Below are 25347 nucleotides of genomic sequence, written 5' to 3' on the forward strand. Positions count from 1 at the left end.
CACAGCCGGGAGATGGCGAGTCCACCGCTCGGCCTTCGAATAGACGCGCACGGACGGGCTGTGAGTCTAGCAGATTCGCTTCGTCGGGATCTGCCATGCGCTGCCATGATAGATGCAGGAAGTGAGTGCCATGTGGCATGTTGACGACTGACGGGCAGAGTTTTCGCGGTCATCTGCGGGCGAGCAGATCAACGAGATTCAATGAGATTGTCGAGACAAGGAGGAAACTTCGATGCAGGGGTGAGAGAACGTTGCGGTGAGAGCTAGGCTCCGAGGCCAGGTACATTGCCCTTTTGTCAGAAACCAGCCCCTTCGCTTCCCCAGGCCTGCAAACGTGTCATTGGGGGCGGCAAACAAAGCCCATTAACAAGGACGTGTCGTTCCATTCTGAGCTGGACTCAGGCGATGGTTATATGTCGCTTGCTGCGTATATTGGTGACAAAAACTTGGTGTTGACTGATGGACTCGGTGGGTGACAGAACATGATAAACTGATCTTGGGCCAGAGCTCATGGTCTTAATGAGGCAGAAAACAACCTTCTTCCAGCGAAATCGGTCCAATCTCTCCCGCAACATGACTGCTAGCGAAGTAACCGGCGTCACTGTGAAACAGGCCTAGACGAGAAGCCAAGGGACGGCGCGGGCGGGATAGCCGGACACGGCCAGGCCCGGCCGCGTGTCTAAGAAGTGCCGCTGCCTGAGTTAGCGGCTGTCGGGTCCGGGTCACACCGGTCTGGGGCCGTGTTGGCGGTTGGAGGGGTTGTCCCCTGTGTTTGCGCAACGCCGAAAATCTTTCTCGGAGTGTCCAAAGGAATGAGAACATGCCGACCTGATAATGCTGTCCAACTATGATCTTCATGCAGCTGATGAGAAGCGGATTGGCCGAACCACTGCGCCGTCAAATGACGAAAAATCGCCGATGATTATGAAATCCGTCCCCGCGGCGGCCGCGGCGGCTAACCCCGGCCGCAGTCGCGACAAATCGCGCCGATGTGCCGTCATCGGACAGAGCACCGGCCGTTGAAGAATTTCTTTCCCGTTGCTCATCCTGGCAGGATACTCCAGTATTGAAAGTTTCTCAAGGTTGGATTCGTTCTGTTGATGTTGACTCGCGTCTGGAAGTTTTCATCTATTTGAAAAAACTTTGAGTCGAATATTTTCGTCGGGATTAACTCCGCGACAGATTTTTTGCCAGTTTCATCCGGTCCTGACAACCATCATGAATGGGATCAACGGTAACCACGCTGCCCCGCAGCAACTGCGTCGAGCTGATGAAGTCAACGATGTAAGTGCTCGACTCAAGCAGTACGTTCCTCATGGAAGATGGCCCGGCTGACGATTGCCCCGTGTAGCTGCTTGATGCAGTCAAGGGATTGATTGTCCCGTACATCAGAGCTGCAGATGAAGCCGCGCCACAGAAGGCCGGGGGCAACGCATCAGTAAACATCGACGGAGTTCCAAGCAATGTTCTCGTCGACACTCTGAAGCCCGAGGCGTTGGTCGAGAAGCTGAAGCTATCCCTTCCCGAAGGCGATGGACTCGGGAAAGAGGGCTTGCTCGATGTGGTGCAGAAGATCCTGAGGTACAGCGTCAACACCTGGGACCAAGGCTTCATGGATAAGCTGTATGCCAGCAACACTCCTGTCAGTCCGCTCGCATGAGTGCAGGAGCTTCGCTAACATGCTTAGGTTGGGCTTGTTTCCGATCTTCTCTTGTCGGTACTGAACACCAACGTGAGTCATCCGTCTTTTGCAACCAAACATCCTCTGACCAATGTTAGCTCCACGTTTACCAAGTTTCGCCTGCCTTGAGCATCATCGAAAAGATTACCGCTCGGAAGTTCGCGAACTTATTTGGGTTCACCGGCCCTAGGGCTGGAGGAGTCACATGCCAAGGAGGCAGCGCGTCCAACCTCACTTCCCTGGTAGTAGCTCGCAGTGCTCTGTACCCCGAGACAAAGAAGACTGGCAACGGTTCGTATGATTTTGTCATCCTCACGAGTGCTCACGGCCACTACTCCGTTGAGAAGAGTGCGCTGGCATGCGGTCTTGGGGCGTCAAGCGTCTGGGCGGTGCCTATTGACTCCGATGGCCGCATGATCCCGAGTGCTCTGCGGGAGCAGATCGTTCGTGCCAAGTCTGAGGGCAAGACCCCTCTGTACGTCAACTCCACGGCTGGAACGACGGTGATGGGCTCTTATGACCCGTTCGAGGAGATATCCGCCATCTGCAAAGAGTTTGGACTGTGGTTCCACATCGATGCCAGCTGGGGAGGATCTGTCATCTTCTCCCAAAAGCAAAAGTCCAAGTTACAAGGCGCTCATCTGGCCGACTCTCTGACGGTGAACCCGCACAAGATGATGAACGTGCCGGTAACGTGCTCGTTCCTCCTGACGCCAGACGAGAAGGTGTTCCACAAGGCCAACACTTTGCCTGCCGGATACCTTTTCCACAATGTGGACGAAGATGGTGACGTCTGGGACCTTGCCGACTTGACCCTGCAGTGCGGCCGCAGGGGCGACAGTCTGAAGCTGGCTCTGGCTTGGATCTACTACGGCGCCGGCGGATTTGAGAAGCAGATCGACCATGCATTCTCGCTGGCCGAGCGTCTGGCTAGTCTAGTTGAAAAGAGCGAGAACTTCGTCCTGGTGTCAAGCAACCCGCCGCCGTGTCTGCAGGTCTGCTTTTACTATGCACCAAACGGTCAGCTTGCGGAAGACCCGAAGACGAACACCAAACGCACCAGCCAAATGGTTCACAAGCTCATCGAGCGTGGCTTCATGATCGATTATGCCCCTGGAGAGAAGGGCAGTTTCTTCCGTGTGGTCGTCAACTGCCAGACGCTGCAGGGGACTGTGGATGGTCTGGTCAAGGCCTTGGAGGAGGTTGGCAAGGAAGTCGTGGTGTAGCGCGTGATGAGTGCATAGATCTGAAACGATTTTGACGAAAACAAAAAGATGGACTGGGTATCAAAAGTTAGGTAGAAATATAGAGATAGACACAAAAAGAGTCGTTGGCCGACAGTTGTTGAGTTCTCGTCTTCCGACATGGGCCGTACAGTGCATCTTGGCTGGCTCGGCCGAGTGACATGCGTCCGAAATTCGACAGGTGAGATAGATAGTCAACTGAGGAGCTTCAATATAAAATCGAAGTGCTGTGAAAAAGTGAAGACGGTAACCAAAGGGAGAGAATTATCACGTTGTCGATGCCAGGAACTTACACTGGAGGCAGGGGCCATGCAGCCGAGAATGATGAGGTGGTGCAGGGGTTAGTGGGGTGCGATAAGATAAGCGATAAGATAGTAAACTGGGACCAAATTTTTTTTCGGCTTGCTCTCCAACACTGAATGCGACAGTCCACTCTCGCTCTGTTCCTCAGCAACCCGATTGGCAATTGCACCGCTCAGCCTCCGTCAAAATGCCTAAGCCGAGAACGAAACGTCAAGCTATTCGCGACGAGCGAAAGAAGAGGAGGAGAGAGACACACGAAGCCAACTACGATGCTAAGGACGAGGAGCGGCAATCGAAGCGCAAACGTACCGAGGACGAGTCGCAAGAACAAGGCGAAGAAGGGGAGCAGCAAGCCTACGACGATGCGGGCGAGCAGCAACAGTCGTTCCCCAGCAATAGTCCGGAGAGGGAATTCTTTGGTATGCTCGCCGACGAAGAGCAGGAGTACTTCCGCCGCGCCGACGAGATGCTCGAATTGAACCAGTTTCCCTCCCCCGAGGATCGCGACATCTTCCTCCAGAGCGTCTACAAGGAGGCACAGGGCAAGGAGCTCAAGCTGGCTAGCAGTCAATCGCTGTCGCGTCTGATGGAGCGGTTGATTCTTCTGTCGAACACCAAGCAGAAGAAGCAAATCTTTAATGCATTTGCGACGCACTTTTTGTCTCTTGTCCAGCACAGATTTGCGAGCCATTGCTGCGAGACGCTGTTCCTGCAGTCTGCACCCGTCGTTACACAAGAGCTGGGAGGTGTTGTCCCTGAGGAGAAGAGCGAGGAAGATACGGAGATGCAGGATGGCGAGGAGCCTGTGGAAGAGAGCACAATGGAGAATCTCTTCCTCATGACCCTGGACGAGTTTGAGCAACACATGGGCTTCCTGCTCACCGACCGATTTGGATCCCACACCCTCAGAGTGCTCCTGGTCGTGCTCTCTGGTCGTCCGCTGGAAGATGCGGCAACCAAGTCATTGTTGAAGAGCAAGAAGAAGGAGCACATCACCGTTCACGGCGCCAATGCCAGCACACAGGATCTCAACACCCAGCTGAGGGCTGTCCCGGATTCCTTCACTATGGCCACCAAGAAGATCATCCAGGACGCCGTATCTGGTATGGACTTCACATCTCTGCGCGTTCTCGCGAAGCACCCGACAGGAAACCCCCTGCTCCAGCTTCTCCTCGAACTCGACATCTCTCTCAACCACAAGAACGATAAGTCGTCCGCATCAAACCAAGACTCGCTTCTCTACAGACTGCTCCCGGATGCCCCCAAATCTCTCAGCGACACCACCTCCGAAGCTGCAGACTTCGTCAACAGCATGGTGTACGACCAGATTGGCTCCCGTCTTCTCGAGACCCTCATCACCCACTGCCCGGGCAAGATCTTCAAGGCCCTCTCCCACAACTTCTTTGGCGAGCGCATCGCAACCTACGTCCGCAACGACATCGCATCCTACCCCGCCCTCCGCGCTCTCAACCGATTCAGCAAGGACGACCTTGTCGAAGCCGCTAAGAAGATTCTGCCCATCGTGCCAACCCTGGTCACGAAGCACCGCTACAACGTGCTCAAGACTCTCTTCGAGCGTTGCGAGGCCCGCCAGGCTTACGAGGAGAAGGCCGCCCTTACCAAGGCTCTCACGGACGCTCTGGGTGGTAACCCCAAGGACCTAATTCCGAAGCTGTGCCATCTTGTCGAGGAAGAGCCCGAAGAGGAGGAGCAGAAGTTTCAGCAATCCCAAGCGCCGCAGAACAAGACCGCCATCGCCGCGCACGGCGCCCACCTCGCCTCAACGATGTTCAAGACCCCAGGTCAGCCCTCTAAGGTCGCTCAAAAGTCGCTCATGGCCCTCCCCTCCGATCTACTTTACCAACTCGCGACACAATCCATGCCGAAGATGGGCGTCCTCACAACCGCCCTTGCCAGTCCCGCCGCACCCCAGAACGAGTTCTTCCACAAGGCCCTTGTCGGTGCCCTCGCACCCCATGTCGGCGACCTTGCTCAGTCTCAGACCGGCCACAACGTCGTCAACGCCATAGTCGATATTCCCTCCCAAGGCAAGGACCGTTCGGTTCCGCTCCACGTGAAGCAGACCATTATGGCCTCGTTGGCGGAACATGAGCGGACGCTGCGTGAGTCGTGGTTTGGTCGCAGTGTCTGGAGGACGTGGAAGGGTGACATGTGGAAGACGAGACGGTCTGATTGGGTCAAGTGGGCGAAGGGAGCCGAGGGTGAAGGGGAGGAGGTGAAGCTGAAGCCGTGGCAGAGGAGGAACTTGGAGCAGAAAAGGGCACAAGCGGGTAAACCCCAGCCCAAGGAGAAGAAGGAACTGGTGGAGGAGAACGGGGAAGAAAATTAGCCAATGTATGATACCCGGCGTCCAAAACGAATAATATCTGTTCAAATTTACCTTTAAGTCTGTTGGCGTTAGACTTGATTTACAATGAATCTGGCTACCTTCGCAATGATGTGACTCTCACACTCAATCCAGCCAATCTCTTCTAAGCCTTGCAATATAAGATGTCATCGTCGAAACGTAGGTCAGCAATAGGCCTTGAAGACGTCATGGCTGTTCGAGTTCAAAGCTGACCCCTATGTGAAATACGAGCCGCGGTCGTCAGAATGAAACGAGATAGCCATGACACCAACAATAATGGTGCGCTTCTGTCAATGAATAAGTGCAAGATCACCTGAGAGGACGAGGACGATGTAGGTCCTGGGTTGAGGCAGTCAACCCACGCACGCAGAATCAGGGGGTGGCCAGCTTGACTTTTGAATTGCAAAAGGGTCATTCGAAAGCGCAATTGCCGTTTTTTGAGGAATTGCTTTCATTTGTTAGTCGTCCATTTTATAGGCAATCTTGCGCGCACGCAGAGATGTCTCAATGAGCTCTCGGCTTGTAGAAAAGAGTTGACATCGAGACAGATCGACTGTGCTTGTAACTGCGTATATCAAATAAATCTGGCAAAATACTTGCTTGAAAGCTATGTATAACGGATAGCTTATGGTTTCTCCAAGAGTGATATATCGCGAAACCGCCTTCATTCTGTTTTAGGCAATATGTAGTTGTTCGTAACTCACCCACGCACAATATCGAACGCTGTCGCCATACTGTTTCCCAAGAGCGTCTCTCCAAGCTACAGTGGTAACTTCCATCGCTATCTATTCATGTAAAAGATCACTGGTGTGTTAGACGTCCCGATTTGGCCTCTGTACTTCGATAGCCTCGGTGTTAAATTGAAGTTAAGTCGACACGCTGTGTAAGCTTGGACGCTTCTTTGTGGTTGTGGACCTACTTATCCATCCCTGGCTAGATTACTCAGGAAAATGCATCCCTTATTTTCAATCTCTGTGCACATAGTGCTCCTCAACTGCCTGTTCAGGAGGTTAATCTGCAGACCATCTTCGATACAAATATCAGCTTGTCAGCGCCCTCACATATCTCCTCAAAATCGGGATGCCCCCTAAGCTTGGTTTCAGGACTTCATACTGTTGTCGTGAACGTTCTTGTCATCTCATGTCTTCGACAGTGGAAAATTCAAATCTCCAGTAGCGGCGTGTGAAAGACTGGTGGCTTCAACAAAGCCACATACTTGCGAGACAACAACATTTGGAGACAAACGCACATGCGTTGAGATCTTGGGTGAATGTCGTAATCAGGCTGGCCCTACCGATGTCGTAGTGAGGTTTGCGACTGTGAAGCTGGGAAAGACACAGGATTGATCTTCGAGAATAGTTCCTTGAGAGGTTTGAACAACGCAAGTCTTGCTGGACTTTTAGCACTCTGGAGCTTCGAATATACCCTCCCAGACCCCACCAACAGCCAATCAACCATGCAGCAACCCCCTTCACCATTGGCGAGAGGTCATAGAAGTCCACGTGACTGGCGCCACATCATCGGCAGGAGTGGGATGGGTAAGCACTTCGCTTCTCCCTTCTTCTCTTTTTTATGGTCGTTTTTGTTGAACGCCCAAGCCACTTGGGGTGCAAGTTTTCATTGCGCCCGTTTCTTTGCCCGTCTCGTCATCAGTTGCACTAGGATCTCTCCAGGAAGTCTTGATCAACCTGCACACAAAAGCCTCATCGCTCCTACCCCGCAGTACACGAAGTAATCCATTTCACGGCGGGGGTAGACCTGCAGCTCATGAAGCTCTAGACGGTACCAATACCAATACTTGGTTGAAATGTGCTGGGTTTATTCACCTGGCAAGCTCGATGCTTCAAGATGGGCAAGAAAAAACACGGCAGTGCTCATCCAAAGGCGACCGATATCTCTAAGCAGAAGTCAGGGCCACAGACAGGCGTGGGGATAGGACTCACGAGCGGTCCGCGGCTATCAGAAGACGCTGAGTATGTGCTTAGAGGAGCATATACTTTGGGGAAGCCCACCCGACTGCTCAACCTGCTCACTGGGGAAGTAGCAGCGCCTAAAAGTCGACAGAGATACGCCATTGTATCCTATGTATGGACACAATGGGATGACCCAGGACAAGTCGTCGATAAGTGTCGTGGGATTCTTGAGGGAACTGGCATCACTGCGATTTGGATAGACCAGCTGTGTGTCAAACAAGACTCTATCGAAGATAAGCAAGCCGAGATTCCAAAGATGGCGGAGTATTATGAGGGGGCTGCGGTCTGCATCGCACTCTTGAAGGAGGCCGAAATCTCAGAAACTTGCTTTGGGAGAGGGAAGAGAGATATACCGCATGTCATGGACATGTGGCAAGCTACTTTACAAGCGGTGGATCGGAGTGTGTGGAAGTCACGCGTGTGGACGTACCAAGAGGCAGCCCTCTCGAAGAATCTGCTGCTAGTGGGCAAAGAAGGCGTCATAAGCCAGCAAGAGTACAGTCTCTTGTTGATGCTGATGGTGAGACGCCCAGAGGCAATCGCAGGCAGAGTGGCAGTGTCCCGAAACAAGAATGGGCGCATTCTTTCCGTTGGTGATGGAGAGGCTTGGGCAAGGGTGGGTAACCACCCGTTCAGCAGTGCCGCTAGAGCCATGGAAAAGTACGGTGAAGGAAAAGCGTCGCTGGTAGAATTCTGGAAGGATATGGGAGCTAGGAAGTGCGCGGTGGAGGAAGACCTGGTGTACGGAGTCCTTGGAATGCTACAGCCAGGAGAGGCAGTAGCAGTAGAGTATGAGATAGGCTTTGAGGAGGCTGCCACAAGGGTGTTTAAGACGACTTCCGTCTTGGCATCCATCATGGCCATGCCTCCCAGTCAAAAGCCGGGCGCTTGCTGGCTCCCGAAGGCTCAGAGAGGGGATGACGGCCAATGGACACTAGGGGACACGGCCAGCACGGCCAGACCGCTCAGTGAGCACGTCAAGGTAGACGAGAGTGGCTTACTGAGTGTGAGGGCAGTGGAATGCTGGATTCGGAGAGAAGAAGATGGACGGTGGAAGATGAAACTGGATAAGAGCGTGACCATATTTGGGGTGGAGATTGCTTCTGCCGGGATAGAGAACAAGCACACGTGGAACCAGGCGCTTGTGATTAATGGCCATCTGCATGGCGCAGGAGACACATTGGTGATTACCGGTGAGGTCCAGGAGGGACACGTTTTTCACCGCACTGGCTTCATCACCTTCAGAGAAACACTCCCTGATCGTCTCAAGCCCACAGAAGGAACTCTGACAAACTGGCGGGTAGGATTGAGGGCCTAGGATTGCGGCGTCAGCCTTTCCTGATAGTAATTCGGTGTTTTTGAAGGTTATGCTATCAGTAGCTGTAACGGCGAAGTCGCTTATCGATCGTATGTATTACACTTTTCGAAATCAGTGTGTTGTCAAGTCGGTCCGGCAAGCAGGCAAAGCCATCTGGTAGACTTTGTGATTTGGCAGACATATATGCGCTTTCCCATTTACTTGGGTAGAGTCTATTCAATGCGAACGCTTTTGATCTCTCTCAGAGCAGTGGTCTCCTTCCCTCGTTTTTGGTACCTCGCACTTGTTCGGGTGAAATGCCATTGCCATGGATTCCCCATCGCAAGGCCCACAACTGAACTCCGTATCCATGTGGCTGCCATAGCAAGCAGCCTCAAAGCAACCAGTATCATGTCTCCCACACGTTGGGGACGCCCAGGATAACACTGTCCCAGAACATTGTGCAAAAGCTATGCTTTGGGACCAAGGCTTGATTTAAATACTCTAACTTAAACATCGATCAGCTGCGGAGGCCTTCAACAGCGAGATGTCTAGGCATGCGAGCCACCACACATGCTCATTTAATCCATCTCATAGTGGCAAACAACGAACTTTCCTTCTCCAATGACGGAAGGCAGAGTCCACGACCAAACACTGGTCCAGGTACCAAGCTTCCCCACGCAAGGAGTACTCATTTCCAAGGCATGGTTACCTTGCATCTTGATCGTCGTGTAACTATGAGCATCCTTGGCATGTGCAATACACAGCGATAGACAGATATGAAAGGCAGAAATGACATTCAAATGGCCCTTAGTGTGTATGCACTTTTCAGTTGACGGCCGCGCAAGACAGTCACACATCCTTGGAATCATTTCAGCTTTGCTGAGCTGATTGTAACCCACGCCGCGACGACATTGGCCGAATCAAAACGGTGAAACGGTTAAAGTGTTCAAATACACATTTTCACCGTAGGTAGCTCAACGAACAAGACCTCACCGAGGAAGTCGCAAACTTCAGTCCGCCCGGCGCTGAGAAAGTGGGCCCGAAGTCCGTGTTTCCGGGCGCGGGGTCACCGAGCGGGGTCGCGTCCCTCGGAAAGCAACGGCTCTGCGTGTGTTTGGCTTAGACAACAGCCAGATACCGCTGCGATTACGATGGACTTTAAACTTGGATTGTGGTGGCGTTACACGTGCCGCTAAATTCTCTGTCGCTGCTTGACGAGGGCCTACGGGCGGGAAAGGGGTTTTAAAGCGTGATACACAAGCGTGAGATATCTCTGACAATGGACGCAGAACGACTCGAGGTAAACCCACACCAGAATGTTGAATGGTGCGATAGCCTGCAGGACTTCAGAGAGGCCAAAGTTGGCCAGCCATGTGTCGACGCTGCTGATCTACCGCTGTTCTCCGTTTCCGTCCATTGCTTATTCAATCTGAAGTTGTAATGGACTTCTCGTCATCAATAAGGCTATCACGATAAAATGATTCGTAAAGGCCGCCTACGCGGATACCAACATCTGTCCAATCTTTTGGCATAGAACATACAATGCAACCGAACAATTCTTGGCTTCCGCATCACAGACGCGCTGGGAATACCCCCCTTATGACAAAACATGCTGGTCTACGATGGTGATTTCACCCCATCAAATCATCTGCTGGCGGATGTGGTTCATCTACTTAAACGTGGCTGACAATGATCATTGACCAAGGGACCCGAATTCTGTACGTTTGCTCGCCCGGTGAAAGCATAGCTCGCGGCGTTAAGATGTGACGCAACTGTTTGAAGGACAAGAAAGCCGGCCTCGATCCCTCTCGTGATCAAAACCCCCTATGCAGATGCTGCGGTCCTTCTTCGCCGCTGTCTTGAGGTAATACACCCAACAAGCTACGATGCCTATGTTCTTGACGACCGTTTAATTTCGTAACATTCCCGGATCACCACCCGATGAGAGTGCTCTAATCCCCATAGTGACTAAAAAGTCAGGCTCAGAAGAATATGTGATTTGTTGCTCGCTTTCCATGGTCCCAATACTCATTTGCTGTGACTTTTATGATGCCACACAGCACAAGCAACAGACATAGGACATAAAAAGGGCTACGGAACGGGTTGCAGGAGTGGCAACGCCAAATTTCGCCAAATTTCGCCGTTCCCCAAAACCAGCGAGGCATTCGGTGATATCCCATCATGAAATTGCATCTTACACGAAAACGTTGCGCGCGAAACGTTTGCAAGCTATCAGCTCAAAGACATCGCCGCTGCCCTTCATCAGCGTCGTCGCCTTATTCGACTTATCTGGAAGCTCCGGTAGCAAGTCATGAACCCTGAGTAGTGACAACGCAGGCACTCAACTGATATGGATGCTCTCAAAGTCAAGGCAAAATGCGGAGAAAAGGCATGACCAGTCACTGGAAACAGAAACGTTACGTTAGCAGCGGCACATTTTCTTGTGGCTCTTTCGCTTCCCAGTCACCACCTCAACACATTTTATATCCCCATCAACACTCACGCACCCACCGTCGTCAAGCGTGAACACGCATGTAAAAGATAAGTATAAAACCTCCCAAAGCACCATACCTGTACAGAACCAGGAGACAATCGTGATGATGGCAGCCTTCCGAGCTGTTGATGCTGAATTACTCGACCCACTCGTCTTGATAATTCCGAGGCACAGAAGCGACACAACCTTTTCACGAGAATGTCGTGAAGACTGCGCCAGTCTCCCTTTGTGTCGTCCTGAGATGATCCGTCCATATATGCCATCACGGCAAGAGTTCTGACAGCAGGAAATATTCGTCACTAGTGACCGATCACTCACAAGGCACCCCATGCATTCCAACCACCACGAGAACCGAGATAACACAAACAAAACTACACGTCGAGCTAGAATTCGGCGTGTTGGCGTGTCTTCGATCCATCACCTCCAAATTAAGAAGGCGGCATTATATACATTATCCAAGAAGCGCCCACGCTTCAACCACGCACACAACCCAGAGGCACCTCGCCGCCTCCACGACACCGAAGCAGCCACACGACAAACCTCAACGCCCCAAGCATCGCCTACCTTCACACCACCGAAGGAAATATAAAAGAAGCTTAAACCCCGGGGTGAACGGAACTGCAAATCGAGTTATTCTGTCGAGCCACGTTCAGATACATAAGTAGCGGCATGAGAAGATCGCCCAGAACACGCCTCCAACAACGGTGGCGCATCAATATCACGAGGTTCGCCAAACTGCACCCCAGAGTCCCTCATCCGCCTTCTTCATCCCTACCCGTTTATTCCCAAAGGCAACTCCCCCCTATGGCGACTCTAAATCGACGCCCATGCATTGGTTCTTGTGTCCGTACATGAAGGCTTGGTCGCGGGCACCGCAGCGCGAGGTATCAGGAACTTGCGTGCTGCGCCACTGAAATGCGGCGTCGACCCAACAGTATCAACTCAAACGCCCGTCGTCAAAGAGTATGCTTTTCCACAGGTGAGTCAAAAAACCGATACTGTCGGGTCGGTGGCTTGGACGGCGGGCGCCGAATTTGCCACATGAACAACGGGGCAAGCCGCAGTTACCCGCCGCGTGTTCTTCGGAACCAGCAAACAAATCAACAGACATAGCTAACGAAACACATATTGGTGATGAAGCAGTGTTTTCTCTTATTTTCGTGCTTTTTTTTCTGTAGTCTCGACTTCGAAGCGACCTCGCCAGTAAGTGCATGTTCCAGCACCTTGCTTCCGCGCTTCCGCGCTACAATCGCCATGTGGTGAGGCCTTGCCAACGACGCTTTTCTTCTAACTTGATTCTTTCCGTTTTTTTATATCCCACTCCGTTCCTCCATGTCCATTCACATCGCGACTCGAGATTTCGACGAACTTTCCACCTCAGCATGTACCGGCGGCAGGTAGACTCTTCCGTCCTTTTGCAACCAAACATTGGCCTTGCTCCGGCGTGTTCGATGCTTCCTCCGAAGGCTTCCCATCGTTGAATGAAAAAGGGGCATAATCCCCTGGAGTCCGTATAAAGGACTTGTAACTGTAAAAAAAGAAATTGCAAAAACCCATCAAGACGTGGGCAAGAGGTATCCCGGTAAAACCCAAACTCCCGCATGATTCGTGAAATAAGCCAACGTCCACCCCGGGTATCCATTCGTGACCAACCATGCAATGCTAACTCTAAAAAGTCTTTGCTCATGAACCAGTAGGTCACTTCGTCATTTCGTGTCCAGATTCATTCCCTCCACATTACAATCCTAAAGCCACGGGACGGTGCTGTACCCGTGCATATCCATTACAAGGATGGGTCGACGGTACCACTGTCGTTATGATCGCCAAAATCAAGGAAAGACTCCCAGTTCTCGGTAGCGCTCGGCCCTGGTGTGGTACACTCGCTTTGTCCGTCGTCAAGTCGTTGGGTGTACGGGTTCAAGTGCCCGTTAAAATACTCGTGTGATGACAAGGTCGGGTCATCCATCGTCGGATCGTGTTTCAGATCGGCCATGTCTGGATACCACGCCTGCTGTTGATAGGGGTTTCCCATAAACATCTGTGACATGGGATCGTTCATGTCAAAGTTCGGTACCATCATCTTCGCATCCATGGGCAACTCAGACGTGAACGAGGACTCTGGCGGGAACAAGCTGGCGTCCAGGCTCGTCATTGGGGACGGGAAGGTGGACGCGGATCGTGTCGACGGGGTGGCAATAGCAGCCTCGGAGGATGGAGACAGTGCTGGTGGCGAAGTGGCAGGGTCACGGGCAACTGGTGTAGACATGTCCATCGGGGAGGCTGCAGACTGCGTTCTCTCTCGTTGCTGCGTTGCTTGCTGGAAATTGACCGTGCTGAAGGTCGGCGACATTGGGCTCGTCGCAGCAGCCTCGGATTGGGTTTGCTGGTGACGGGCATTGCTGGGAGCGACGGGCTGATAGTACATGGAATTGGTCAAGTTGTGGGACAGTGCTTGAGCCTGCTTGGTGGCGTTTGGGAATTGCTCAGCGAACATCTTGTTGATCGGGTTGTCGGCCCACTCCTGGTTACGGAGACCAGCGACCATGCTAGCCATCGCCACACGGTTCGCGAGGAAGGCATTCACTCGGTAGTCAAACTCGGGTGAACCAGTCTGAAGGTGGGCTGCCAGCATGCGGTACGATCTCGGCATGTCGTCTTCCTCTTCCTCGTACATCTCCTCGGCCTGAACGATAGCCTCAGAAATCTTGAAGCCCTTGCCGGTACGCTTCTTGTGAATCTCGCTGGCCATCTTGGCAGACTGCACGCGAGCCTCAATGCTCCGGTCAGCTCGGCGGGATGCAGCAATGTACGCCCTCTCCTGGTTCTCCTCATGAGAGCGCTCAGTCTGTGACGCTCACAGTCAGCCAAAGTCAGGGAAAGGGGAAATCTTGTGATGTGAAGCCGTCATGTAAGGGTGGCTGACGCATTCAAGCGGGCTGCATGGGATCTCGGGGCAGGATTGACGAGTGGGCAGGATACGAGATGAAAAAGGTATAAAAGGGGAATGGCAGCCAAGCACCAGAACTGGCTCCTGCAAGAGTCGTACCTTCTTCTGACCCCTGTCCATAGCCATGCTGGGCGAGATATTGCTGGCGTCTAACGATCGCTTGGGCATGTTTGCTGACGTTGTCGACGTTGGGGATCGACGTGTGATATGTAAATTGGGCGGGTGTATCCAGACTTCGGTGTGAAGTCACTCGGGCGAGTGCAAAGTTCGATAAATAAACGTGAGGCGTTCGTAGGGGTGGAAGGCGGCCAATGTGCTTCAGAGGCTAGAACCTGTGAAGCCAAAACCGCCTGATGCTCAGGCAATGTTGCGTCGATGGCTTATTCGTCGTCGATATATTGGAGCTCGCGTGAGTCGTGATAGCTTTACGGTGGTGAAAGAGCTTCGGGAATGGTGTACCAAAAAGGTTGGGAGAGGACAAGAAGGTAAAAAGTGCCACTGGGCCGCCTCCAAGTCTTATACAAACCCAGGGTTCGTGCTCCTCGGGGATCGGTCTAGAACGATGGGACAGCACAAAAAGTATGGCAAGTGCCCCCCCTCCCCTCCTCACGCACTAAAACAGAGAGAGCAAATTGGACCAATGTTCCATGCGGAAGCAGGTGGGAAAGCGCGAATGTGGTGCGGTGCGGTGCGGTGTTTGGCTGGTTGCTTTTGCTGGCTGCCGGGTTACTGGAGCGAGAAGCAGCGAGAGACAGGGCCCCAGGAAGTCCAGGATAGGCTCCAAAGGGCGCTGAGGGGGGGCGGTACATTGCCCGGGTACATTGAGGTGGTCCACGGGCGGGCAGTGTATGGAAAAGCGATGGAGGGCTGGCTCCTTGACACCGGACTCTGGAGCGGCAGCAGTGCTGCGCTGCTGCAGTGGCGGACAGGCATGTGGTAGCGGAAAGGGCAAGTGTCACTCGCCTGGTTTCGATCGCTAGACGATCTGGGAGCGTTTGATCGGGTTACGCTCTGTTGATCGATCTCGATGACAGAGGGTCGCTGTGTTAAAGCCACGCCCTGCCGAGAGGTATCGGCCGGGTCACTGGTGAATCGACACTGGTTTGGGTGCGTGGGAGGGGGGAACACTGTGAACCTGCCAGCCCTCTCCCCCTCATCTTTCTCGTACCCTACCGTTTTCGGACTAGTGCCGGGTCGTTTTGGCGGCACGACGGGCAGGGGTTGCTGGAGGGCAGCTGCGTGGCTTCGCCTCAAGGGTGACTTCCATACTTGCTCAATGTTGGGCAACAGAAAGGGCAGGAAGGAAGGGGCACCGGAGGAAGGCTGGTGGAGGCAGAAAAGAAGGTGCTGGCTGGGACGGTGCACACGCACACAGAAGGCACCACCGCTGTCCACAGTTCACAGTCCACGGCTGGACGTGGACGTGGAAGGACGTGGGGTGGGGCACAGACCGAGTGGGGCGATCCAAGCTCGCGCTCGCGCTTGACCTCCAGGCCCCACCCGCGCAACCGACAGGGCGGGAGGGAGCCTCGGGTGTGCTCCTGCAGGCCCAATCCTAGCAGGAGCTTCCTCCAGTCCCCATTCTTTCTTTCCAAAAATGCAATTCATGCGTAAATATTGTGCAGCCAGAGGAAGGAGGGAGAATTCGTACCTGCCCACGCAAAGGAGAGGCAAGCAACGCAGGAAGTAGGGTAGTACTTTGAAGGTAGAGGTCATGTTCGTACAGACCGGATGTCATGAGAATGGAAGCAACACTTCATCCAGTGTGCAAGTATCAGCAGCAGCAGCAGCAGCAGGGCACACCTTCAAGCTATCTCCATCCTTTCTTTTCCTTCCCGCTCAACACCATCTCGTCGCCCACAAGGGGGCAGAGAAAGCAAGCAAAAAGCCAGACAGCAGAGAGCAGGCCTGACGATAACCCAATGGCCGTGGCTTTCTGCCACCTGTGTGCCCTTCAACTCTCCCTCACCCCCCCTTTCCCCAATTTCATCCGCATCTGCTATTGCTCCTGCATCTGCATGAAAGCTGTTTCCCTGAGCTGCCTGCATGTCGCCGTGGCTGGTCCAGAGTTGTCCATTGCCTCAGCCCGAACCTCATGCTTGCTGGCAGCTGCAACTCTGCTGTCCCTCCCAAAAGTAAGCAGCCAAGATAGCTTCGAGCTCCAAAAGCTTGAGCTGCGAACAAATCTCCCAAGATGCCTCTGTGCCTTGATTCTTAATTAGTATGTAAGTGCCTATGGCAAGACAGTCCCCCCACCAGGCAAGCTTGCGGCTATTCTTCTTTAGACCTCCTCGACACTCCTCAAATCCCTTCGGACAAGGTTGCCCGGCTGCCACGATCCAACGACACTGCCTGGTAAGGTAGACAATGTCGACATGTCAGGTACATACAGCCGTGCCTGCCTACCTACGAATACCTACCTATCTGCTAACGTGCACCAGGCAATTGATGCATCGTCTCGTTCAACTTTTCCCACTTCTCCGCAAACAAACATGCACGACCATGAGACAAAACAAGAAGGCGCCGTACTTCGCACAGATTTGCCGTCCCTACCTCCGCTCCGTTCCCATGCGCAAGAGAGACATTCATGGGTCGACACCGCCCTTCTTGCTCTCCCCTTGGGTCCCCTTGGGGACTGAGGTGAGCTGTTGCGCCTCCCGCAAATGGCCAAGCACCCAAGCAATATCAACCCCCCCCGGTACTTACTTCTCATCCCACCTCGCTTCCCTGGAGTTTACTCCGGCTGACCATACAGAAGCACAGAAACTGACACAGGCACCACAGCGCCGCTTGGCCCTTACAAACTCCCTACGGCGTACGGATACAAAGCACAACCTTGGCTGCATGGTCAGTACATACTGCGTACGTGTGCCATCATTTCTCCATCACGCCGATATGCTTTCGCAGCTCCAGAACTCTGTCGTGCCAGATGCCCTCGACCACAAGCCACAGGCGCTCTGAAATCGGAATCCCCGTTCCTACCAATCCCGTACATTGTATCTGATGGACCACCAAGGTCTTGCGCTTGCGTTGCGGATGTCGCCCAATACTCGACCACACCCTCACAGCCAACCTTTCTGTTGAATACTGTTGATACCGTTGCCCCTCTCTCGCCGAACGGATTGTCTGCTTGCTTTCCCGGCATCTAGCGTCCAATCGAAGACTTGGTGAGTTCCAAACCCCGATGACCGAACCAAAGCACTCGGCGCAGCCCCTGGTGGCAGGACACCTCGAATCGTTTGTCCGACTGCTCTACTGCTCGGTGTTCTAATCCCTCCGCGTCCGCTCCTCGGCTACCAGGAGTGGACAGATATCGATCCTCAGGGTCTGACATCGACTGCCAGGGTCCCTAGCTTGCTGGCGATTGGGTTGCCGCATGCCATCTTCGGTGGAATATTCCAGCATCTGGCGAAGCAAAAAAAACCCACCGTTCTGATAAGATTGGGTACATCGATACCCACGAATGGCCCTTCACCGTGGAATCAAGCCTACTGCCCTGCCACGCCTAGTTGCACCCAACCGCGCTTTACTGCACAGCGAGGAACCGTCCGTCTGTGCAAGTAGGAGGTGGGCTACGAGGTATCACCCGGCCGCCCGCTCGAACCATTCGAAGGCCCAATTTCCCGGGCTCGCTCAAGGATCATGACCTCGCTGCTGATCGGGAAAAAGCCCACAAGCTATTGAAGCTAAGGCTCGGCTAACTGCGCCGCGACCTCCATAGAGGCTTCGCGTTTCGCGACTGCCACCTTTCAGGGAAAAAGCGTCGCCGGGGTACGCCAACCTGGACGGGATAGCTGTTCCCAGAAAAGCCGGGGAACGTGGCACCTGATATCGCGTTAAATCCGACACGACCGTGGCATGCTCGACCAGCTAGCTATCAGCGCAACCCAAAAGACAGACAACGAATGCGCAAACAAGACGGATGTTTTCGAAAGCCTGGGCTCAGACTAGCAAATCACTTCAAGTGTCGCCAGCAACATCTCTGACTGGCATAGCGCTCAACACATGGCAAAGGCTAAGGCACAAAAAGCCATTTCGAAGATGCATACTTTGGCAAGGCTGCTTGTGAATATGCATAGACCAGCTCACAAGCACATGCTACAGGAGAATCGCCAAACGGCTAATGGAATGGGAAGCAAGCAAGGTGCGTACTGAATGCAGTACATGCGTCCAACCAGACGTGACAGCTTCCAGGGCTCCCCAGTCTCACGATTACTTGAAATGGGCACGGACTGCGAATTACCAGAGGCAGTTGACACAAGCCATGCAACGAACAGCTGTTACCCCGCTGAAAGAGAGGGGGAACTAATGAGGGGGACGAAGCTTGCTTTCTCATCAGTATCATCCTACGCTGCATTGCCGTCGAAAGGTTGAGGCGTTTTTGGGCGCAACGCCTGCAACAGAGACGCTGGCCTTTGCAACCAACGTTTCGCCTCCTCCATCTCAACCATCCGGTTTTACGAATGGCAATATCGCCGACCGGGCAATGCCTTCAGTCGAGCCGTCTGTCTGAAATGGTCCTTGCTATGCTCCCGAGTCTCTGGGATTTGACGTCACATCAAGATCGATCAGCAGCTCTTAAGAAGAGCGGTAATGGCCACAAGAACTGTCGTTTCGGGTACGCTCTGCTCGCACTACTGGCCCCTTGATTGTCGCCAAACGAACATTAATAATTGGCATCTCTCGACGTTAGGACGGAGCAAAGAGTCCGCCCTAATCTAGCTTGCCAACTTGCTGGAGCGTGAAACAAATACCTCGAGGTACAACAGTTCTTGAGCGCACCCCGTCGTAGGGACGAACTTCATCATGTCCAATCAAAGGGCTTTCTTGCGCAGCCCAAGCACCCCCCGTCTCCACACCGGCGCTCTTTAAACCCACCCCAGCAGGGATGTAGAGCCCCCAGTCGCATCAATATCTTGAACTCCAATGTTCAGCCACACCTGAAGATCGGATTAGATAAACAAGTACCAGAGATCCCCAACGTTGGCGCACAAGTTGATGAGAATCAAGGGGTGCACCACGGCAACTTGCAAGAGCTAGCGGCCAGCCACAAGCCACAAGCGGGACCGCGGGAAGCTCGTCTATACGCAGCCGGCCACGAGGTATGACATCTTTCCGTCGTCAGAGGGAGTTTTCCAAATTGCGTACCATCACTTTGACGTGAATACAGCGCCGAATGCTCCCAAGCCGCAGATTATCTACCGTTGAGCTGAGCTAATCAGAATTCCTCAGCTGGCTGGAACATTCTCCGAACGCGAGGGCCAACCAGGAAACAGGTCAGAATAGTCGTTCTTTTGGGTAACATTACTTTCAACTTCATGTGGCAAATCAAGAGACACTTCAAGTCCGTCCCGTCTCTGCAGGGTCAGAGACACTGGCCCAATGTAGAGCGATCTCTCCCCTCCATCAACCACAGGCAGGAAACACACAAGACGCAAGATAACCGAGCGGGCACACACGCGCCGGGTCCCGCAAATTCCCATTATTCGAACCATGGCATTTTGCGTTTCCCCAACTGCACGTCTGCGACATTCCCGCGTTGCTTGAAGTTCGTTCCGGCCTCTGTGTGCAACACCCGTGCTGGCTCGCAGTTGCTTCAGCTGTAAAGCACACCTACAGAATTATGACGTTGCGCCGACTCATGTCGCCGATTTCATCAAACACTCAGTTCTTCTCCGCCATCTATTGGGTTTCTTGCGCCTCTTTTACACATGAGTCGACAGCACAGAACGAGATCAGGGGATCTCGATTTTACTTCATACAGGTGCTCACGCCTTTTCCTTCTGCCCAGCTAATCGCACGGGACAGGTACGCTGCCGTCCCGGCCTTTGACGCCCCAGGCCCCAGACCAATTGCGTACGCGCCCCTTACCCCGGATACCGATCTCATGTTGATTCCAAATGCGACACGCCCCCACCTATCCTTCCCGTGAGTCAGCAAACTTCAGGAAACGGCGAGCGGCGAGACCGGTGGCTGCCATTCGATAAGCCCCGCTTGTGGCATCTTCTGGACAAAGTCAAATCTCGCGACGGTTACGACAAAAGGGTCTTGTTCCAGTCACCGGCATATGGACATAGATCTGGACCACGCCTTGGGGTCTCTAGACGATGCTCGGCGGGCAGTTGACGCCACGTTCCTGAGCCTTGACGTAAAGTCTTGCGGGTCTAGTCAAGCTAGACGGTTGGGAATGGCAGCCTCCCGGCATGTTCTGCGCGGGAATTCTTGTCCTCTATGAGCATACTACATATGTACATGCGTCCAGTCCCCACTTGCAATCGAGTTTTGCAGACGACCAGAGGTTGCTCTCACACTGCTCTACCAGGAGAACGAGGACCCTGAAAGCTGTAGCAGTTGCTAGGCTCTTATGCGACAATATGCACATGGGACCCTTATTTCACCCCGGGGTCCCTCATTACAGCAGACTCGCGAGGCATGGTCCAGACCAGTGACACCGCAAGACACCGTTTCTGAGACCGTGGAATGTGCTCCGAGAATGAGCGGCGCGGCCCCCCGTTGAACACCCTGTTCTAAGACCTGTGCACTCTCTGCTCAGGTCTCGCGGTCTCTAGTTGAACTGTGTGCAAGCGCGTTCGCGCATCTTCGCATCGATTTCTTAAAGTCCGTCTGAACTCGGCGACCACGGACAAGAGGCAATGCTGATCGCGATTACTGGCCGCGAACTATTTGGAGAGCCACAGAGCTTCCTTTCTTGGCTACAGGATAGAGACGACGCTAGTATGCTCAACTACTGCAAAGGAGCCTTAACCGACAGACTGGCACAGTCGCTAGTACGCGAAGGGACTAACCATGCTGACCCATCAGTCGATGCGCGCTGCGGAATCTCGATGATGGTTGAAATGGACGATGCCAGCTTTCACCTCAATTCCTCTCCAGCCAAGTCCTTTGGGCCACTGAAACAGTCGCATTCCTGGGCCAATCTAGGCCAGCAGGAGGGGACCTAACATCCCGCAAGCCCGCTCAATTGCTAGCCGCCGCCCGCTGAAATCAGGCTCCTTCCGTGAGTAGGGGATCTGGCGCCAGACATCATGCCATTTAACCCTTTCCGCTTGCTGGTCGTGAATCAGATTGAATGTTGTTACCGGCGGTGGTACTTGCCATGTGTGAAGCATTCTCGGAGCAAAGCAGACCGGGCATCGTTGGAGGTACTTCTCCGGCTGCTTCTCCGGCACCGCCAGGCCGTCACTGTTCACCATTTGATCGGACCGTTGCACAAATTGGCGCCTTTCCTGGGTTCGGTTCTCTCGCATCTGGATCGGCTGAGACCCCGGACAGCGCATAGTTCTTCATGATGCCAGGTGCGGTTTCCAGTCACGCTCACTGCAATGTCAAATTGGGTGGAACGCATGCCATCTGTGCTCCCAATTTTAGGCTTACCGGCAACCACTGACTCACCTGCAGGATCCTCGGGAACCAAGAATTTCCATCGACTTCGCGAATAAAACAGCCCCATATTGAAACATCTTCAGAAGGGGTTTCCCCGCCAGCTTTACCGACGATTCCGAAAGCATCGGAGCGGAGCCTTCCACACCGCCAGCCAGCGTGGTTATCCAACGCACGGTTAGATCGCGGCGGGTGTTAGGCATTCTGCCCCTGGCCGTGTAGACTTCCCGCGATTAAGGGCTTTGTCGAGAGCTTTGGGGTTCCGGTTTCCGATTCACAGGACATGTTTGTCGATCGGACGGGGCCGAAGTTCACGATCCCCTCACGTTTTCAGGGCAGCCCGCATCGCTGACATGGCCCCCCGGCCCTGCGAGCTGGTTCCTTTGTTGGCCGGATCGGACCAGCCAACGTGCCATCGGAACATTTGCAGCGCCGATTCCAACGTGCTGGATCGCACCCGTCCACCGTCCTCTGGATCGGGTGCGACGCAGTTCCTTTTAATCAATCCCCCATCAGCCCTGCTCTGCACCATCCGGATGAACCTCTAAGCGTCGATCGACGTTTGAGCTCCGGACGATGGAGCCTAACTTACCCTTCCGCCCGCGTGACAGAAACTCACCTTATCGTCACCATTACAGCTAGCCCTCATTTCAGGAGAAGCAAAACTAGACGGTGCATCTCGCAGCAGATGTTGTTTTCTCTTTTCCACTTGAGGATAGACACGGATTGCTCCAAGATGCGGAAGCCGATCGTAGACAACACCTCGATGCGCAGTTGTGGATCGTGGGTTGTGGGACTTGCATCCACGCCCACCGCCAGATGAGATGAGATGAGATTTCTCCGGCCAGCCTTCTGGGCGGGTGGTGGCTTTTTCGAGCGTTGGCGCCATTACCGGCGTCGTCGTTGGGAACGCTACAAGTGTAGCAACCGCTCACATGGACGATGCCCAGCGAAGCCATCCGTTCGATGCCTCCTCGACATCGTGAAAGTCGCCGATTGTCGTTTCGTTTGGAGTTTTCGATCGAGACGCAGAAGCAATGGCTGCTGATGGAACCGGGCGCTACCGGGATGACGATTTTCGACGGTCGATGCGCCGGACAAGCTGCGCGACATTCTGCCAAGCTCGGCGGTCGCTTTGACGCGCTGCATATGTCATTCTGCGATCAGTCTGGACCTTGGGCGCTACGTCTCTCCCGCACGTCGGCGGGCAGCTATCCTGCTTTTCGCCAGTCGCTGCAGGACCCCGTCGCGTCGGGAGTGTAAGCTGGCCGAGAGGGCAGAGCAGCACAACAAGCCAAGAGACCAGTGAGCTATGGCGGGCTCGGGAGCAAATGCTGGGCGAGTGCCGGCCATGTCTCTGTCCCAGCGCAGCCACGATGGTACCAGACAGCTGGGTTTACGAGAAAGGACAAGCAAGCGCTGTCTCTGGCAGTCTTTGTCGCGTCTCCTCGCCTTTGCTTGTCGTCGTCAATTCCGAAGGACTTCCGCCTCGCGACTATCGTAACGCCCCGAACCCGGTGATGGGTGTTAGACGAAGGGTATTGAAGAATCTCGGTTATGCTTCAACGAAGGATCTTACCCCTGAACCTGGGCCATGTTACCGTGAGGAAAAGAGCGAAGAAGCGCTCGTCCGTCTTCGCCATCCGCGATTACAAACCACATTTAAGCTTGAGAGGGCATCACGATTGCCCGCTCACATCCGTTCTCGGTCGCCCTTGTTGGCGGAATATGATGCTTGCTTAGCTTCTCAGTCCTATCACGTTATTGTTTTGGGAGAACAATGGTCACTTACAAACCGCTCCTTCCCGTTGTAGAAGCTGTCGGTGGTGGTTGCTGAGCCCATCACCGTTGTAAGTGGAGGAACATGATTCGTTGGCGTCAAATTTCGGGAATGCGGGCAGGTCATCCAGAACCCATGGCATCGGCGGATGTCGCTGATAAAAGGCCACGATTCGCATTGCACTAACGACAGCAGAAACCCATATGCAACCACAACCTCGAGCGAATTCAACTACCATGACCACCACAGCTACAAACAACGCCCTCCGCTTCGACCCGGAGTATCTGGCCGTCGTCTCCGCCAGGGATGCCGGCGGCGAAGGCCCAGCACCCTTCAAAGACGTCCATGAGCTCCGCGCCTGGTCCGAGCCTACGTTGCGCAGCGTCCTCAAAGCCCAGCCGTGGCCGGAGAACGTCCTCGAGACCAGGATACCATTCAAGTCCCACGACGGGCAGAATATCGACTTGGTTCGCTTCGCAACGCAGGAGATGGCAGACGCACCAGAGCCGCAGGGTGCCGTCGTGTACGTGCATGGGGGCGGCTTCGTGACATGCGACGTCGACATCTTTGCGCCGCAGGTCAAGCGGTTCGTCGAGATGATCGGGCTGCCGTTCTTTGCGGTCGACTACCGCCTCGCGCCCGAATTCCCGGACGGGCTGGGCGCCGAGGACGTGTACTTTGGGCTGAGGCACCTCTCGGATCACGCGGGAGAGTGGAACGTCGACCCTGCCAACATTGTTATCATGGGTGACTCTGCAGGAGCTGGCATCGCAGCAGGGGTGGTGTTGATTGCGCGCGATCGTGGGCTGAGCCCGGGGTTGAGGAAGCAGATTCTGGTGTACCCGATGCTCGACGACCGGACCAGCGTTCCCGAGACCGCGGGGCACTACAAGTTTCTCGCGTGGAACACGAACGATAACCGGCTCGCGTGGGGTGCCGTACTCGGTGCCAAGGCGGGAGATCCGGCGGCGAAGGTGTCGCTGTACGCAGCGCCTGGAAGGGCGGGTGTTGAGGATTTGAGGGGGCTGCCGCCTACGTACATCGATGTTGGCGGGCTTGACCTGTTCAGGGATGAGTGTATTGAGTACGCGGCCAAGCTGAGCAAGGCGGACGTGGAGGTTGAGTTTCACATGTGGCCGGGACTGCCGCATGGATTCGAGAGTGCTCCCGGGATTCGGTGGGTTGAGAGGGCTTTGGAGGCGAGAAATGAAGCCATCAAGAGGCTTTAGCATGTTAGACGTGAGATCGTAGTTGCTCATAGTGACGTATTGCAGGAGAGACTTGACCAAAATGAGCATGAGCCAGAGACCACGCCCCTCGTGGGCTAGCATGTTTGTGAGACATGGTCCATCTACTGATAGCTGCGTGGTGATAAAAGGGGTGCTTGCGAGGGCCGTATGATTCTGGTAGCAGCGCAAATTCCAACTGTTGTTGACACGGCTAGACGCAGCAGCCTTCCTGGAGTTCATGCATAGTTCTTAGCCTCTGGGTTTTGCCCGTCCTCTTAGATGTTCGAAACTCAATGGTCTCAGTCCAGCGTATTCATGCAGTTTGTGTATATATCAAGGAAGACGGGGATGGGGTTTGATGATGAGGCCTGGAGCTTGGGCTGAAGTTGCCTGGCGGGTATCCGTGTGTGGATGTGGTACTCCATTTGAGACCGAGCGGAGTGAAATGTCGTGGCATTGCTGGGAAAGAGCCTCCTCAATCGTGAGAACCTGGGCGGATTACGGGAACATTTGCTGGAGGCTTTAATGGACGACGCAAGCAAGCCCATTAAATAGGCTGTATATGGCTATGGGATTTGCGTCCCGAGGCGGAGAGGTTGGCGTACTTGAGATGCTGTGGTCAATGGT

At 54.0% G+C, this 25347-nt stretch overlaps 7 protein-coding genes across 7 annotated transcripts; 6 read left to right on the forward strand and 1 right to left on the reverse strand.

The window, feature by feature from the left end:
• Positions 1 to 1218: 1218 nt before the first annotated feature.
• On the forward strand, positions 1219 to 2907 carry dtxS4 (L-aspartate decarboxylase dtxS4; the record flags this gene model as incomplete). Its single annotated transcript, XM_032027332.1, has 4 exons — positions 1219 to 1284; positions 1352 to 1642; positions 1688 to 1732; positions 1780 to 2907. 4 exons carry the CDS (start codon positions 1219 to 1221, stop codon positions 2905 to 2907), a joined length of 1530 nt encoding a protein of 509 aa, XP_031876281.1.
• A 508-nt stretch (positions 2908 to 3415) lies between these two features.
• On the forward strand, positions 3416 to 5578 carry NOP9 (Nucleolar protein 9; the record flags this gene model as incomplete). Its single annotated transcript, XM_032027333.1, has 1 exon — positions 3416 to 5578. The coding sequence occupies one exon, from the start codon at positions 3416 to 3418 to the stop codon at positions 5576 to 5578; it is 2163 nt and encodes a 720-aa protein (XP_031876280.1).
• A 1866-nt stretch (positions 5579 to 7444) lies between these two features.
• On the forward strand, positions 7445 to 8887 carry CGGC5_v008024 (uncharacterized protein; the record flags this gene model as incomplete). Its single annotated transcript, XM_032027334.1, has 1 exon — positions 7445 to 8887. One exon carries the CDS (start codon positions 7445 to 7447, stop codon positions 8885 to 8887), a length of 1443 nt encoding a protein of 480 aa, XP_031876267.1.
• A 4259-nt stretch (positions 8888 to 13146) lies between these two features.
• Positions 13147 to 14478, reverse strand: CGGC5_v008025 (uncharacterized protein; the record flags this gene model as incomplete). Its single annotated transcript, XM_032027335.1, has 2 exons — positions 13147 to 14208; positions 14410 to 14478. The coding sequence occupies 2 exons, from the start codon at positions 14476 to 14478 to the stop codon at positions 13147 to 13149; spliced, it is 1131 nt and encodes a 376-aa protein (XP_031876278.1).
• A 2334-nt stretch (positions 14479 to 16812) lies between these two features.
• CGGC5_v008026 (uncharacterized protein) lies at positions 16813 to 17663 on the forward strand (the record flags this gene model as incomplete). The annotated part of the gene is made up of 4 exons (XM_066151950.1): positions 16813 to 17008; positions 17066 to 17172; positions 17460 to 17477; positions 17655 to 17663. The coding sequence occupies 4 exons, from the start codon at positions 16813 to 16815 to the stop codon at positions 17661 to 17663; spliced, it is 330 nt and encodes a 109-aa protein (XP_066008878.1).
• A 1161-nt stretch (positions 17664 to 18824) lies between these two features.
• CGGC5_v008027 (uncharacterized protein) lies at positions 18825 to 19596 on the forward strand (the record flags this gene model as incomplete). Its single annotated transcript, XM_066151951.1, has 4 exons — positions 18825 to 18928; positions 19004 to 19016; positions 19245 to 19412; positions 19543 to 19596. The coding sequence occupies 4 exons, from the start codon at positions 18825 to 18827 to the stop codon at positions 19594 to 19596; spliced, it is 339 nt and encodes a 112-aa protein (XP_066008877.1).
• Positions 19597 to 23727: 4131 nt separating this feature from the next.
• nlhH-1 (Carboxylesterase NlhH) lies at positions 23728 to 24720 on the forward strand (the record flags this gene model as incomplete). The annotated part of the gene is made up of 1 exon (XM_032027337.1): positions 23728 to 24720. One exon carries the CDS (start codon positions 23728 to 23730, stop codon positions 24718 to 24720), a length of 993 nt encoding a protein of 330 aa, XP_031876279.1.
• Between the last annotated feature and the right edge of the window lie 627 nt (positions 24721 to 25347).

This window comes from Colletotrichum fructicola (genome assembly GCF_000319635.2).
Source record: "Colletotrichum fructicola Nara gc5 chromosome Unknown KSG_Nara_v1_contig04, whole genome shotgun sequence".
In the NCBI taxonomy this organism is placed as follows: Eukaryota; Fungi; Ascomycota; class Sordariomycetes; order Glomerellales; family Glomerellaceae; genus Colletotrichum; species Colletotrichum fructicola.